Here is a 16,670-nt window from a genome sequence, read left to right on the forward strand (position 1 = left end):
GAACCCAAGTGCTACCTGGACTTGGACCTGATAACCAGCTAACACATCTGCTCCACACTGAGAGGCCTGTTCCTTTGGGCCAGATACCTGGGATTTTGGAAAACTCCTTGGTTAGTTGAAGCCCAGTCCCCCATGAATTTTATGAATTAATATATTCACAGCATATCTGTACAGAATTCCAATGTTTCACTGTTAAACATTTCTCAAGAAGGTATTTTTTTTTTTAATACAAAGCCATAAAAATAAGGTAACATTTCTATTTCCAGAGAGAAATCCACTTCTGCTCTGGATTAATTTACATAGAAACTTTCACCTTCCTTCAATTCAAGCGGGTAGTGTCTGACACTAACACACGGCACAGACAGTTCATGAGCTGAGTTCCAGTTGGTCTTCTGCCCTTTTGATAATTAAATTTATCTCTGAGAACCTCCTGAGATTTATATCTTTAATATCTCGATTTGGATGAGGGCTGTCATTGTATCTGGACAGAATGCTTTCCCTGCTGAAATGTTAATTGGGCGGGGAACCCAGAGATAAACAAATTGATTTAATTTTAATCTGCTTTCGTGGTAATGCATGATGATAACTGGTTTCTGTCTCATAGGGTTGAAAACCACAGCCCTTTATAAGAGTTTGCGGGTATATTATGCAGCTTTAAATAGCTTATGTTGTGCTAGACTGCTCCCCATAAATTATTCTAACTCATTCTAACGCCGTGCTATCTCGGGGACTCCCAATTCTTGTCCACTGCACATTTTCATCAGCGAAACTATTAGCGTGACATGAAGAAATTCGGAGTCCTCTGCTATGAGGAACGGCAGAGATTCCACGCCCAGTGTTCCATAAATGAAATTAGTTCTGGAAAAACGACATCGCTCTCTGTTGCCAACTGAAAGGCAACACACACTTCAGGGAGGATTCAAAACCCGGGCTTCTGCGCACGGGTGCTAGAAAGTTCTGCACAGAGTGGGTGCTCACGTAGGGGTTGGATGGGTGGTTGGGAGTGTTTATCCTCAATTGGGGGGAGTTGGAATCTGATTGGAGACAGACAGGTGAGGTCACAGACTCTCATAGATGCACTTTTATGTCTCAACTGGTATCAGCTCCTCGAAGAGGCATTTCCTGCGTCCCTTGACTCAAGTTAGGCCCTCTGTTCTCCTCTCTCAGGATACCTTAGACTTCTCCTTCATTGTATTCGCGACTCTCTGTCACTGTGTAATCATGTTTAATGTGTCTCCCTGCTGTGTCCGTTCCCTGGTGTCTGTTGGACAGAGAAGTGATTCCTACTTACCTGTCACTGTGAAGTTAGACATGCTCATATGATTCTCTCCGATGAAGGAAAACTAAGTGAAACTGACGTGTCACTTCCAGGAGGACAGAAGTAGAACTAGCAGGCGGGTTTCTGCCTTTCCTTGTCTGGTGGAGGTGTCAGGCGGCGTTCCAGGTGGTGCAGCCGTCTCAGCTCCCGAGGGAGGAGGAAGCAGGTACCTGAGTGGGAAACAAACTCCTGTTGTTTGTTTTGTAAATGTTTGCTATTACATCATCCCCTACCCTCACCTGCCAGATTCGCTCCTACCTGGTGATGGGCCCCATGAGCATATGCAGCGGGACTATTTTATCCTCTGCTGTGTCTCCAGCAGTTCACCAGTGCCAGACACACACAAGGTGCACGTTAAATGCTTTTTTAAAAATTATGACATACCTCTGGGTCTTTTGCACAGGACTCATAAGCAGATAGTTGAGCCCGTTCTTGGAAATCTGCGTGTTGCCACACACGTCAGTGTTTGTCCTCTGAGCTTCGGTCACCTTTGGGTGTTACGACGCGTTTCGTATTGAACTAAAATACACCTTCTTTTGACATTCACGTGTGGCTCTGCCCTCCGCATGGTGGTTTCACATCCACTCTCTCCTGCACTTGACACTTCTTTTTTTATTTGAGCCAGCACCTATGTCCCAGCTGTGTGTGATTTTATTTTACCAGTAGATTTTCTATATGAAAATGCTCCGTTTATGGTTGGATTAATTTAGATTCACATGACAGAAAGCAAGGCAGTGCTTGTTCCTTTCACATCAAAAAACAGTATAAAGAAATTGAAGTCTTGTAAGGTGGGTTCAGTATCAAAGAGTCTATCAAGCTGCCTTGCTTGGGAGGTATTCCACTGTGGAAACCAAGGTAGAAGGACTTTTAATACACGGTTCTGATTTACAGAGTAAGAAGAATTCTAGGTGAAGTCGGGACATCTATGTTAGATGAAGAGGATGAAATTGAAATAGAGATTTACCATCTATGCACTCAGGTGTAACTCATATAACTTCTCAAACGTATAAAATATTGCATATGCAGAAAACTCTCAGTCTTTGTATCTGCTGGGAAAAAAAAAGTAGCTGGTGTCTTTGGGTTCGAGTTGGTGGGTTGTGCTGTGATTATTTAGCAGACCCCAGTCTCCTTGTCAACCCCAGAGGGAATTTTTAAATTGCAGAGGTCTTTAAATTGGAGCATCTGCGTGCCTGTTGTTGTGCAAAAACATTGAAGGGGGGATGTGAATACGCATAGTTTCAAGAGAATCTGTTTTCTGAGTTTTCTACTTTCATGTATCTTTCCTGGAATAGATCTACCTGAGCAAATACCTGGAGTCAAAGGGCTCAGCTTCACCCGTGCCCCGCACCTGCTTTATAAAACACAGGTGTTTTGCTCATCCATACAGGGTCTTGCTAGGACGGGTTGCCTGCAGTTGTAAGATCTTCCCAGCTGACAGTCCTCTAGGTCATTTGGTGATGATCACATCTCTGAGAAAGCAGATTGCTCTGATGACGACATCACAAATCCTTCTGCACGATGCACAATTTCTAATTCTTTGCTTTCAACAAAGTAGAAGGAGGAGAACTTGATCAAATTGTCAGATCTTTAAATATCACTTTTGATGAAGGATCACAATGTAATTACGTCGTACGAGGAGTTGAAAGAATTGAGTGTCGTTGCTACAACAAAGTATGCTCAATTCGTTGTTTCTGGAGATGACATCTGTAAAATTGAAATGTGGGAATTGAGTGGATGCTGCCTTGTCTCATCCTGGCAGTAAGTGGCCCTCGCTGGTCCTCCAACACACACGTGTCCTCGTCAGGGAAGAATGTCCCCATGCTAGCACATCTGATATGTTGATGTCGCCATAACCGATGATGCCCCCTTTGCATTCTCTTCTACATTTCAAGGGAGCAACTGCACCTACCCTGACTTCCTCTTCTCATGTGGTCCTGGGTTAGGCTTAGCCCACGAGAGGCATGAGATTCTAGAAGGTAGAAAAGACGTCACTGTTCTCCTGTGGCTGCTTCACAGAGATCGCCAATGTTCCCAGCAGCTTGGGAGCTGATGCTGGACACCACCCGCTGGGATCGGGTAGCTGGTTGCGACATCCTGACTCTTACTCCTGCCTTGCTGATGGTTTCTATGACAATTCCTCACATTAAATACTCTCTTCTTGGAGTTTCTGGAGTTGCTTTAGTTTTTTCTGGCCAGATGGGACTCTACAGGAGTAGTATGCTTTCCTGACCCCATGAAGTAAGCTGAGTGACTTTCTGTGGCCAAAACGACCTGTGTCACCTCCATGCAGAAGCATTTCGAGGCTGGCATGTGCTCTTTCCTGCTGTGCCTTCATTTGGGAAATTCTGAAGTGCTACGTAGGTGACAGCAAGGTCATAAGATGGGTCCGTGAGCCTCTCCACATGGAACCCGTCCCACCTATCCACGTAGAACATCAAGTTCACGCAAAAATAAATGTTTGTTGTTTTATCCCAGTAAGAGATGGCGTTCTGTTCCTTCAGCATAATAGGGATGACATAACCCTGTTCTTGATAGCAATGCATTTCTGATACTATTTTACTGTTTTATGTTTAGTAATTGTTCTTTAAAACTTCTATTTTAATTTATTTTTATTTTTTGCTTAAGTGTACGTTGAGTATAATTATAGTGAAATCCCACTGTAGAATTTTTTTATTTTACAATATTTAATTGATACAGATTGCATATGTTCAAGGCATATGGTGTCATGATTCGATATATGCATATGTAGTGTAATGATTGTCACAACCAGATTAATGGACACATCCATTGCTACCCATGCTGGACGTTAGGTCCCAGAACTTGTTCATCTTATAACTGAAACTTTGTACCCTTTGACCAATATCCTCTCATTTCTCCCATCTCCTAGCCTCTGGCAACCACTATTCTACTGTTTCTACAAGTCAACATTTAGAGCCGATGGACACAGACAAGTAATAAATTTGAACCTGTATACATATTTTTGTCACAGATAAGTGTGACAGAATGACCCATTAAAGACATTCAGATACAAAAATAGAACACATTAGAGTAAAATTCTGTGGAAGACATAAAATAGAAGCTAAAAGCGAAGATAACCAATATAAAATTTAAATCTGGTAGGGAAGAGGTTGTCTGTGTATTTCTTTAAAAGTGAATAATGGTATCAGATCATTATGGTATTTAGATTCCAGTGAATGCTTTTAAAAGAAGGATATAACAGTTTAATTTTAAAATGTCAATAGTTACAATATACTGAATTTTTCAACCTTTGCAGCTCAGGAGGGAAAAATTTAAATGTCAACTTTAAAATGTGCCTGGGGATGCAAAGTTTTATCAAATCATTCCAGAGCGTTCCTATCTGGTAGGATTTTCCGTGGAGACGGTGGTGCTCTGTAACCGTGCTGTTCCATAAGGAAGCCCCTACCCACGTGTGGGTGTGAGTTCTTGAAAGGTTGAATTTATTCTTTTGATTTGAACTGATTTGGAATGTAAATAGATTCACGTGACCAGGGGCCATCGTTTTGGACGCTGCGTTCCAGGCGTGTGCAAGCGAGGTCACTGGTTATTGGACCATCGGGTATAAAAAAGATGCAGGTAAAATTGCAAAGTTATTAATATTTCTACTCACTGCTTTAAGAGAAAGACTACCCACTTATGATACTAGTATTTGGGTTTTTTCCTGCAATTTTCAACCACCATTCAGACAACCCTCTACTACTCACTAAGATACCTTGGAGGATAAATCCCCACTCCACTGCCAGAGCAGGACCTGAAAGGAACCGTGTTTTGAGGAGGGATGTGTTGGGGTTGGGGCTGAGCGTGGATTGATGGAGCGGAGGCTTTGGGGCATCTCTCTGCCCAGTGCTGATCCAGGGACGGGTGTGGGCAGGTATTGGCAGGTGTGGCCAGATGTGGGCAAGGGCTGGTGGCTGAGGCAGAAATGGTACCTCTTCCTCCGAGGTTGGAGCATGGACAGCTGATGGGTGGGAGGGGAGGCCGCAGAATGCTTGTGTTAGTTCTGGTTCCTGTTTCGTTTTCTATCATTCTTCCCACCGCCCTGCACCTTCCTCAGGATGGTGTTCAGGCAACCGTGACGTGCACGTAGCGAGGACGGGAAGGAAGTGTGAAACCTCACATGGCATCTCCTACGCTCTGCCTTAGTATGTCGTTCATGCGTGTTAATGACAGAAAACTGGTATTTTAATGGAGAAATACAAAACAGAATATGTAAGCCCCCGTAACCCAATCACCGAAGGTTTGCATATCAAATTGTGATGTATACATCCAGCTTTCTCATGCATGTTTGTTTTTATCTGTATCCTAATTCAAACCATAATGTCAGAATATCTGTTCACTTACGTGTCTATCAGAAACAAGTTTTTTTTTTATTTTTACTTTTTGTTTTTTATTTCACTCAGGTTCTAGGGTGATACGTTGTGGGTTAGCAGAGTCACATTAAAAACTTCAAAAGGTGTGGGCACACCACAGGGCATATCGTGTTCACCTTTTCCTGATAATTAGTTTGAAATATAAACAACAAACTGTCAACCACAAGATAAATTTTAAAAGGTCCAAAAAGTCTTTTTATTTCCTGATGAGTATTTGATGTCTTTTTATACCATCAAAATTTTTGAAATACAAGCATTGTTGTTTCCCTAGTTACTTTAACGTGTGTAGTTAACAGGGCCCTATATTTATTCTGCTTATTAGATAATCCAGCCGTGTTCAAGCCCAGAGGTCATCCCAGAGTAACCTGGAGCTGCAGACATGACCTTCATCCCCTTGTAGGCTTGTTCTCGAAAGGTACTGCCAGAAACAGACCTCCCTTTCATTAGAGCATTCTCGAACTAAAACATGTTCCATTGTAGGCTGCATGTATTCCCGTGTATTCGTTATAGGCAACGTGCAGCCAGCCTCTATGTGGACACCCCTGGGCTGTGCAGCGCTAATGAAAGGTGGGATGAAGTTCTGTGTAATCAGCTTCTCTTTCCAATTTGGAAAAGTAGGCGTGGCCGTGGATTTAGTGATGTGCTGTAGTTCCTGTTGTTGTCCTTGTTTTCACTGGCAGCCTAAGAACTGGCAGGATATTTGGTGTCTCATGGTAGATGCTGGCTGTCCCCTGGGACCTCAGCTGGAGTTATGAGACAGACCCCCGGCTCACGTCACCACTGTGTGGTGGAACTTCCTCACAATATGGCGGCCTTGGACCTCTTAAAGTGGTGGCTCCAAGCTCCAAGGGCAGATGCCCCAAGAGGAGGGTACAGGCTGATCCACCTCGAATAACCTAACTCACAGGTCTCCTAGCATCACTCCTACCTCAGGTACAAGGCCTCCTCCTCCTCCTCCTCAATGGGATGGGAGGATGGGCGCGAGGGACAGGAGGTAGATGCCTCTGCGGTCATCTTTGGAAAAACAAACTGCCGCCTCTGCTGAACTTCAAGTGGACGTAGGCGACGGGAAGAAAGCCGAGTGGAGACTTAGAACAGTCAGCGTGTACAAGCTGTCCCTTCTTATTTATACGAGTGTCTGCCTTCCCCTCCCCTGGCTCTCTTTGTAGTGTACAACCAGCGTAGCACTTAGCTTTCAACCGGTGTCATTACTGCAGGCTGGTAATGGCTGCAAAATTTTTCCTTAAGTGTTGTGGAAAGTGGAACAGCTGGCCGAGGACACCACCAGTGTTTCAGCGTGCGGGCTGTTAAGGGCCGCGATGCGGCGTCAACAGAGGCTCTGGCTCAGGCGTGGACCGGAAGCATTGTGCTTGTGATCCGTGGAGAGGCTGGGGAGACGCAGCCAGGAAGGGTGATTTCAGAGGGGCCGTCGGGGAGGAAGAGTATGATTAAGTAAATCTCATTTTATGGTCATGAAAGCTGAGAAGCCAATGCTCCCTTCCAGCTCCCAAAGCTACCAAATCAACAAGTTTCTCTATCGAGGTTTTTTAATATAAAATATAGGAAAAATATCAGTGTGGAGCAATTATTAGTTTTGTCAGAAATAGGGTATGACCTTTTGCTTTTTCATCCAGTGCTGTAGAATCTGGAAAATTCTCTCTGTTCTATTCAAAGAATACATCTTTCTAACGACTGTCTGGTCAGTGTGTCTCTTATCTAATTGGGGCTGGGTAAATGTCCATGAATTCTTATTCTAGCTTTGGGTTTGTATGTTTCTATCCTACTAGGAGAAGGTTTTCTCTAAGAGCCAGTATAGTCTAAGTTGTGCTGCAGTAACAGCCCGAGACCTCTGCATTGTGAAGCCACCAAGTTTTATTTCTGTCTCATGGTACAGATGTGCTGAGGTCATGCCTTAGTGTGTCTTCAGCAGGAGCCCAGGGTAATGGAATAGGAATCTTCTAGAATATTTACAGTCACTGAGGTGGAAGGAAATGACACCAGAACAAAGCTCTAGTACTTTGAGCTTCCACCGAACATGATACGAGTCCCTTTCATCTAACGCTTCACCGGCCAAAGCGAGACACGTAACCATGCCTGATGTCGGGGGTAGGGAAGTGGATTCTGCCTGTGCCTGGACCTACTAGTCGCACAATTTCATAAGTGTCCTTTTCTTTCATGTGTCCGACAGCCTTCTCTGCTGATCTAAGGCAAAATCCAGTCTCTGTAACCTCTTTTAAATCTTGGTGTTCTCGTTTGTGAAATGAGAGAGGTGCTCGTTTGCTGAAGGAAAAGACTTTAATGTGCTTTCTCTTCTGCATTTCTGGATACGTGACTTATACATACGTATACACACAGAGGGACCTAGACTTGTGGTGGTTTGGCTTAAAATTTTTTGACTTGACGTGGCTGGGTGTAGCGGCTCATGCCTGTAATCCCAGCTCTTTGGGAAGCCAATGTGGGAGGATCACTTGGGGCCAGGTGTTTGAGACCAGCCTGAGCAAAGTAGCAAGACCCTGTCTCTACCAAAAAAAAAAAAAAAAGAAAAATTAGCTGGGCATGGTGGCACGTTCTTGTAGTCTCAACTACTTGGGAGGCTGAGGCAGGAGGATCACTTGGGCCCAAGAGTTGGAGGCTGCAGTGAGCTATGATGATGCCACTGCACCTTACCCTGGGTGACAGAGAGGGACCCTGTCTCGAAAAAGACAATTTTTTTTTTTTTTTACTTTACGATTGTGCGAAAGTGATGCACATTAGGTAGAAATTGTACTTTGAGTACCCATACAACCATTCTGTTTTTTGCTTTCAGTATGGTATTTGATAAATTACGTGAGATATTCAACACTTAATTATTAATATAAAATAGGCTTAGTATTAGGGGATTTTACCCAACTGTAATCTAAGTGTTCTGAGCATGTTTCAGGTAGGCTGGGCTAAGCTATGAAGTTCAGTAGGTTTAGGGGTATTAAATGCATTTTCAACTTACAGTGTTTTCAACTTACAGTGGGTTTATTGGAATGTAACCCCATTGTAAGTCATGGAGCGTGTGTGTGTGTGTGTGTGTGTGTGTGTACATACAGTCATGCATCACTAAAGACAGAGATACGTTCTGAGAAATGTTAGGCAATTTTGTCATGCGAACGTCATGGAGTGAACTTAAACCCAGATGACACAGTCTGCTGCACACCTAGGCTATGTGGATTAGCCTATTACTGATTGTAGGCTATAAACCTGTATATGCATTTAACTCAATACTGCAGGCAACTATAATGCAATTGTAAGTATTTGTGTATCGAATAGTATAACAGTATATGCAGTGTGTTGCCATTGTATACATATTTTTAAATCCACATATCTAAATACGTTGATCTCCCAAAAATGCACGCTAAACTGGGGAGAAGATTGTGGCAGGAGTCTGCGGTGTGGAAACTTTTCCTGTATCTTCATTCTTACTGTTTGAATGTTTACAACATCCCTGTATTGTTTTTCCAATGAAGGAATGTTAATAAAAAATTAACAATCTCCCGAAAGACATCCCGGAAAATTTCAGCTTATGAGCCATAGTTCTGGTTTTGATTTAGATGCTTCCCTTGATTAAAGAAGTATATTTAAGCAATTCCTCTGAAACGTGGGTAACCGGGAAGGCTGGAGAAAACAGCAATACAGTTCTTTTATGTGTTGTCATGAAATTAGAGGATTGGGGCCCTCAGCAGACAATAAAATTAAGTCTTTTTCCAAACCCAGAAAACCAGACACATCTCGGCCCCCCGTGAATTGCGATGTCTGGGAATGTGGAATTTAGCCGAGTCGAGTGTCCTGAAACGCTGAGTGCCAGCGAGCTCCCTGTACTCCACCCCAAGGTGTTTGTCTGCAAATATCTGTCCTGTGGCTCGGCTGAAATTATTGGCTTGGCTAAATTTAGAACTTCTAAGGCTGATTTGAACTTTGAGTCTGGATATATTGCTAATGTCTCCTATTGGAGTGCAAAGATTGTGTCCATCTTTTCTTTCTTTTATTTTATTTAGAAGAATCAAGGCTTCGGTTCACAATTGTTGTATGGATGTGATAGAAAGAGGGTGGAAATTGACTGAAACAGAGAGGAGTCCAGGTTTCCATGCAACAAGAGAAATAATGGTAGTAGTAGTAGTAATAATAGCTAAAGTCTGTCTTCCACCAGATCCCACCTTAAGGACATGACGTGGCTTACAGTTCATCATGCCCAGCAAGGAGCGGGACTCCTCTCGTGCCCGTCTGCTGGTTTATTTGATGAATCCATGTTGGGAGATCTATTAACATGTAAAGCATGAAGTGACCCCATTCTAATCACAGACACGTGGGCAGTTCAGAGTGTGCTGCCATTTATGGGTTTGGTATCCATGAACCAAACAGTTGGACACGTCTTTCTAGAAATGGTGATGGGTCAATGTGGGTCCCCTCCAATTTAGATATCCCTTTCTGGGAGCTGCATTGACTGGTGCTGTCTAGAGCAAGCAAGGTTTAGTTTTTCCAAATGAGGACAACTGGTTTGCACAAAGTCACGATGATTCCTGCGAATCCATAGCCATGTTCTCACCTAATAATCTGTGAAATACTCAGCATTCTGGACTGTTGGGCGGAGGTTTATCTTCAGCAGGAACAAGGAGACTTTATCTCCCACTCACATACTAGGCAAAGAGCAGATTGAATTTAAGAAGACATCTATCTACGTGTGTATTTCCCTTCTGCGTCCTCACATGTTTTAATTGCTGGCTCCACTGTTTGTTGGGAATGTGGGTAAGAAAATAAGGCAAGTCGTTCGAAGACAGCCCCTCCCCACGCTGCGCCTTCTGCCCTCTCGCCTTTGCTTTGCTTCTTCGTAGAATTTATCAACATAGTGTGTGCACGCGTGTGCTCTGTCTCTCCCACTGGGACGCTCGTTCTATCACAACAGGAACGTGTCTGTTTCCTTCTTGACTGCATTTCCAGTACCACAAGGAGTGTTGGGAAAAGACGCGGGACTCCAGAAGCGTTTGTTGAATGAATAGATGAACAAACAAAGAGGCAGGGGTGGGTTTACTCACCTGGTGTTAGCCACTGCCTGCATCAGTGCTTTATGGCCAAGGCTTATGTTTTTGCGTGGTGGGGGCAGGGTCACTTGCTGCAAAGCTTGTAACAGCTGGTGCCCGTGCTTGTCACACCAGCAAGGTTCCTAGCTGCTGTGCGGTCCCTCCTGTGCTCTGTCTACCGAGCACGTGTCTGCCCTGAGCGAGTGCCTGTAGGAGGACCGGCCGTGTGGACCCTTCCATGCACCGAGAGTCAGGAGGAAAACCAGGCACTTGCAAAGACTAAAGATTATGTGCAGAGAGCATTTAGCTCCACGATGGCTTTTAAAAAGTCATCGAACATCTGTCTGTGCTGGCAGATAAAGCCCACATGCCAGGTTTAATGGGACGAGACAGGTGGACTCATCTATGCCAAGGAGGAAACAGGCTCCCAACACAAGCAGCCAGCCTCATGGATGGGAGGATGAGAGTATTTCATGGGCTTGATTGACAGGTGACAACCAGGTTCAGAGTTGAGTATGTCCGGGAGCCAATGTACGGTTGCACCACAGCCACGGTGCTGAGCGAGTATCCTCCCATTTTTTTTTTTTTTTGCTGTATCTCTTTGCTCAAGATTGAACTCCAGAGAGAGCTCTCAGTTGCACTGGAGTAGGTCACATGTCCACCTCCTTCCGAGGAGGGGCAGGGGAAGCTCTTGACGTACGAGTCCATCACAGTGGTACACAGTGGCGGAAGGGTGGGTCACACAAGCAAAATCGGGGCGCTGTCACCCAGGGTAGGATAAGGGGAGTAAAAACAATTGTGTGCCACAGTTCTGAGCCAGCGTTACTATTCATAGCTGTTTCAATTATATTACTGGGTACTGTGCTTGGAAGATTGTATGTGTTTGTGTATGTTGTATATATAATGTGCATAATATGCATGTTGTGTATTATATGTACATATATGTATATATAATTATAGATATATACTATATATTTTACTATGTGTATGCACACCTCTCTCTACATACAGCTGTTATGTTTTAACAATTCAATATACCCTTAGCCTAAGAAGGCTTTGTTTGTACTAACCCGCGGTGCGTGCATATACTACAGGGAAAATTATGGCTTTTCCCCTATCGCCATGGTAGATATATTATTAAGTATAAATCTACAGGAAAGTATCTTCAGAAATCAAGTGCTGTGTTTATCTCTGCGTAATGAGGCTGTCAGTGTAACCTGTATTTATTGAGCCACAAGTAGGTTGTAAAACTTCCATTAATGAATGGAAGTAACTCCATCGTCATAAACAAAGGAAGAAATTAGCATTGGGTTGAGACCCAGTGGAGCTGAGATGCCTGTGTGCTAGGGACTGCCTTAATGGTCTCAAAACGCTGCCACTTACAGCTCTGAGATAGGTGTTTCAAAATTATTAGCCCCGCACAAACCGTGTTCAGTACGTACCACGTGTATGTCTCCAAGGAATAACCACCCAGTTTCTTGCATACATTCGTGCTTGATACTCAAGAGCATCCTTGTGTGGTGTGTAAGCATCACCCCCCAACTTCAGAACACCAGAGACGTGCCCTAGAAACGTGTCTCCTCTTATGAAAACGTTCTGTGTCTATGAAAGACAATTCCCAGTGTCCTCTACCAAATTCCAGCAATTGTTTTTTCTTAGAAATAATGCTATAAATTACAGCTTCATATAGCTATAGTAGAATTGTTAGCACCGGATGTTGGATACTTCATGGATTAAATAAGCAACTGTGGTGTCCTTTTTTAAGAACTTGAAAATAAATCCTTGAGGGAAACATCATATGAATTCCAAATCTCACCTACTTATAAATAAAATTTCAGAAAAACATAAGCCCACTGTGTATTAGAAAAGGCCTATGCACCGATATCTCCTGTATAACAAGAAGGTTGTCAGAGCCAGGTTGATGACCTATTTATTTAAAGCAAAGTTGATTCAATAAAATTCTAGTGCACAGTAATTGGGACAGCTGTTAGGATTTGTCTTAATAGAATAGCAGCTGTCCACAGAGGATTGTACTGTCTTTCACCACTGCATCTGCTTGCCTGCAATCTCACTGAGCTTCTGCAAGGCAGGAATGCTAACAGCCTGAGTGTGTCACCTGCATGTCCAGAGGGCCAGGTGGCTTTTTGGCCTATGCGTGCCATTCCCAATGTATAAATGACCACGTTCAAAATGTTTGCATGGTGATTGTTTAAGATGCAAAACATGTTATTTTTTTCCATAGAAATAACGTCATACATGATTATCACTTTCTAAAAATGCTAAATTTTGCACTTAAGGCCACGCCTCAAAAGCAATCCCTTCTCTCTTTGCAGACTAGTCAAGTTGGCATGTGTGCTGGGTGTTCGCGAGTCCACCCTCAGATTGGCGAGTTGCTGGGCAAACTCAAGGTCATGATCACTGCTAAGATGAAAGCATGGCCAGCAAAGGAAAAGGGTGTGTGTGTGGGGGTGGGGACCAGGCACAAGATCCCAAGAGTCTCCCAGTGGAGTCACACACACTGAATTCCTCCAGCAAATAGTCGGGACAACGCTCGTGCTTTCTACTAGGAATGCTCACCTAAGCCTGGGAGTGCAGGGATTTTCCTGGGGACTGGTCAGGTGGGCCCCCTCTGCCTAGCAGGTACCCAAACTCTGGACTCCCAGAAGGAGAGCCGGTGTTCAGTGTAAACCACGGGGTTTGCGCAGTTCAGGTACCGTGAGCCCCTTTTAGCATGGGACGGGGAGAACCCTCCCCAAACCCAAGTAGGGACAGGTGTCTCCTGCTTTTCCTCCAAGCCCTGGCCCTGGGAGTGCCATCGTCCCCTCCTTGTTGCTAACGGTGGCAGGTGGTCTCACGCTCTCCTCTGATTATATTAACAGGATTTTAGAGCATGGACTCTGGAGCCATTGCCTTGTCTGTATGTCTGTGCGGGCACAACGATTGCAAACCTGGGTCGTGCAGCCCCAGCTGGACACCCCTCGAGTCATCATCTGGCCAAACACCATCAAAGTGCTCCAAGAGCCCCTTGGTTCTTTGGCTTTAAAACCTTTTTTATTTTCCCTGCAGGAACTAAGAAGAGAAAATGCAACAAGAAACATACATTCAAACATCTAGGCTAGTTTGTAAATGGAACTGTGTGCAATTTAAAATCCTGTCCTCTTACCATGTATTCCCCATTCCATGTGTGTTTTTGAAGTTTCTTAGAGAAAAATGAGGACACACATAGTAGTAACATTCATCTGGTGTCGATGAGGGGAGGAGGGGGTGGGTATATTCACACCTAACAGGGGGTTGTGCACTGTCTGGGGGGTGGACACGCTTGTAGCTCTGATTTGGGCGGGGCAAAGCCAACTTATGTAGCCTAGACAATTGTACCCCTGTAATATGCTGAAATTAAGTACACGTGTGAGGATACACGAGAGAACCAGTCCTGCCACGCTTCCTCCTTCCTCACACGTCCAGCTTTTCTTAAGGAACAAAGTCACTGGTGTCTTGGAGAAAAACCTTTGGGCATATCATTTATCCCTCCCACGAATAAAAGGAGGAAGGAATAAATGAAGGGGACGCAGGAATAAGAGATGAAGCCCGTGATGGGCAGCACGCTTGCTTTGTCAATGAGTTTTTGCGACAGTCTGAGCAGGTGTGAGATAACGTGGCCGGCGCTGGCCGGCGCTGAGTAACGAGGATGTGGACAGGGCCAGATCGAGCAGCCTCAGCACCGCAGAGGCTGATAGGACACAAGGAGGCACCGAGCACCTCCCGCCCATGTCGTGGCCGGGAGCCAGTTCAAATCTGCTCAGTGAAAATGTAGGTGGTACTGACCTCATAGGGCATTTGTCAGAATTGAAGGAGATAAAATCATAATAAATCTGGAAGAGTGTCTGATTCATGGTAAGTCATTAATAGGTAGTAGCGGTGGTGATGATGGAGATGACAGCGATGGCCATGACAGCGTGACGATGATGGTGATGATGATGGTGATGATGATGATGATGTAGCAGAAAGAGCACAAACGTGGAAGTCAGGCCTGTTAAAATCTCAGCGCCTCCCTTCGCCTGGGGGCGTCGTCATTCTCTAACCCGTCTGGGACGCAGCTCCCTCACCTGGAGCTTAGGATGTCGCTAGAAAGCTAGACGTTGGAGGTAGGATGTCCAGCACTGCCTGGCACATGGGAGGTGGTCCATGAACGTCCCCTCTTACTGTACATTTTACTTTTGTACTTTTAATTCATTTCCTTTTTCTACTTAGTTATACCACCGTGAGGGTTTTCAGGGAGTTTTTTGTTTCGATTCGGTTCTGCCTGAAGGTGTTATGTAAGCCAGTACGCCGGCACTAATGCTGGCTTGCTGTCACTACTCCTTTATTTAAAGGCAGTAATGACTCAAAAGAAATCAGGGCAGATGGATTGGAAGGTGATTGCAAATTTCTGTCCAAATCCTGTCGTACCTGAGCTAATACCTGCAAGGCCACCGTGTGCAGGTAAATTCCCCGTGTTCCCAGAACCGGCAGAGAGTCCCAGAGCTGACTCAGACCACATTTCTGTCTCCACCAGGGCCAAGGTGAAGAAAGGCGTCAGCATCGTTGGCGTGCGAGCCAGCAGCCCTTCCGTCTGGGATGTCAGGGGGAGCACGGACTACGCCGGCAAGTATGCACCAGCTGTCATCGTTTGCCAGAAGAAATCGGCTGGCTCGGAAAACAGGTGAGTCCCAACCGGCCTTGATATATTCGGATCAGCTGCAAGTGTGGCCCTGTTTTTTTGCCTCAATTTGCTCACAGCTGTTTCCACTGAGGTTTGCACTTGCTGTCTGTGTTAACAGAGCCTCCAGGTAAGGAGGATGGAATCCTTCATTTGGGAAAGGTGGATTGTTATTCACAGTGGACCCACTTAAAACCACAGCACACCTCTGTGCCTGTCACCTGCAAGGCCCGCTCCACGCAGGTGGGGTTTATCCACGGAGGAGGTTCTGCTTCACCGCGACCTCTTTTCTAATCTACGTCGTTAGGCGAACCGGAAGTCTGGCGCGCTCATGCAAAATGGCCCATTTCGCAAGCGTCGAAAACAAGAGCACCGAGGTCTCTCTGCGCACAGGCGTGTGTTGTACGTGTGCCGTGTAGATTTGAATACAATGCATGTGCTGGTATCGGTGAGCAGGCATTTTCTAAGACAGTACAGTGAACTCTCTGCTGTGAAAGTGGGAGGAATTGTGAATCACTCTAGGGAGAAATTAAAACCCGAATCTGTCTCTGATATCCACCAAATTAGAAGCAATCAGTTCACAGCTGGGCAGAGAGAGACTCAGAAACTCAGTGGTTCTTGTTTTATTACGCGTTCCCGAAATCTCGTTTGCGGCTCTGGAGAATTCCTAGTCTGGTCACGTATTTTTTGTCACTCTTAGGTTGCTTTTTTGCTCTTTAGGTGACTGACCATTTGAGCAATAATTGAAGGACAAACTCAGGTACGTAACACGTTATTTCTGGAGTGCATCTTCCAACTTCGTACCTCAGTGTTTGGAAAATCTGCTCATTTCCTGTTAGTTACTCTAATACAGAGGTCGTGGATCTCAGCTGATAACTACTACAATTTCGTGTCTGGTTTGTTACCGAGGAGCATTTGAAGTTGACGTGGAGATGTGATTTGAGTTCTTGCCTGTGCTCAGCATTGGTGTTTGAGAATTTTGGTTTTTAGCACCTCTGGTCTGCGTCGTTCCTGCTCTTCCTTTTGTGATTGTGTGACCGGTGTTTGAAGATTTCTTTCTTGAAGATTTGCTCACAGGAAAAAATGAAAGGAAAAGGGAGAACATCTGTGTCTGAGTCCTGCTCTCAATGATTGGGCAGTGACAGTGTGCCACGCTGATTAACCTGATGAACTTGTAGCTTTGCACGTGGTCACCTATGTCTGTGCCAGTGACGTAATTTGGGAAA

General features: G+C 44.7%; 1 protein-coding gene across 1 annotated transcript in view; it reads left to right on the top strand.

The window, feature by feature from the left end:
- Positions 1-15,447, top strand: part of LOC105821030 (transmembrane protein 132D-like) — a gene marked incomplete at its 3' end in the record, with an annotated part of 262,118 nt that extends 246,671 nt beyond the window's left edge. Inside the window, exon 3 of the mRNA XM_012657651.1 lies at positions 15,301-15,447. Within this exon, the coding sequence (XP_012513105.1) occupies positions 15,301-15,447 (147 nt within the window). The remainder of the gene's footprint in view (positions 1-15,300) is intronic.
- Between the last annotated feature and the right edge of the window lie 1,223 nt (positions 15,448-16,670).

This window comes from Propithecus coquereli, unplaced genomic scaffold (assembly GCF_000956105.1).
Source record: "Propithecus coquereli isolate 6110/MARCELLA unplaced genomic scaffold, Pcoq_1.0 Scaffold556, whole genome shotgun sequence".
In the NCBI taxonomy this organism is placed as follows: domain Eukaryota; kingdom Metazoa; phylum Chordata; class Mammalia; order Primates; family Indriidae; genus Propithecus; species Propithecus coquereli.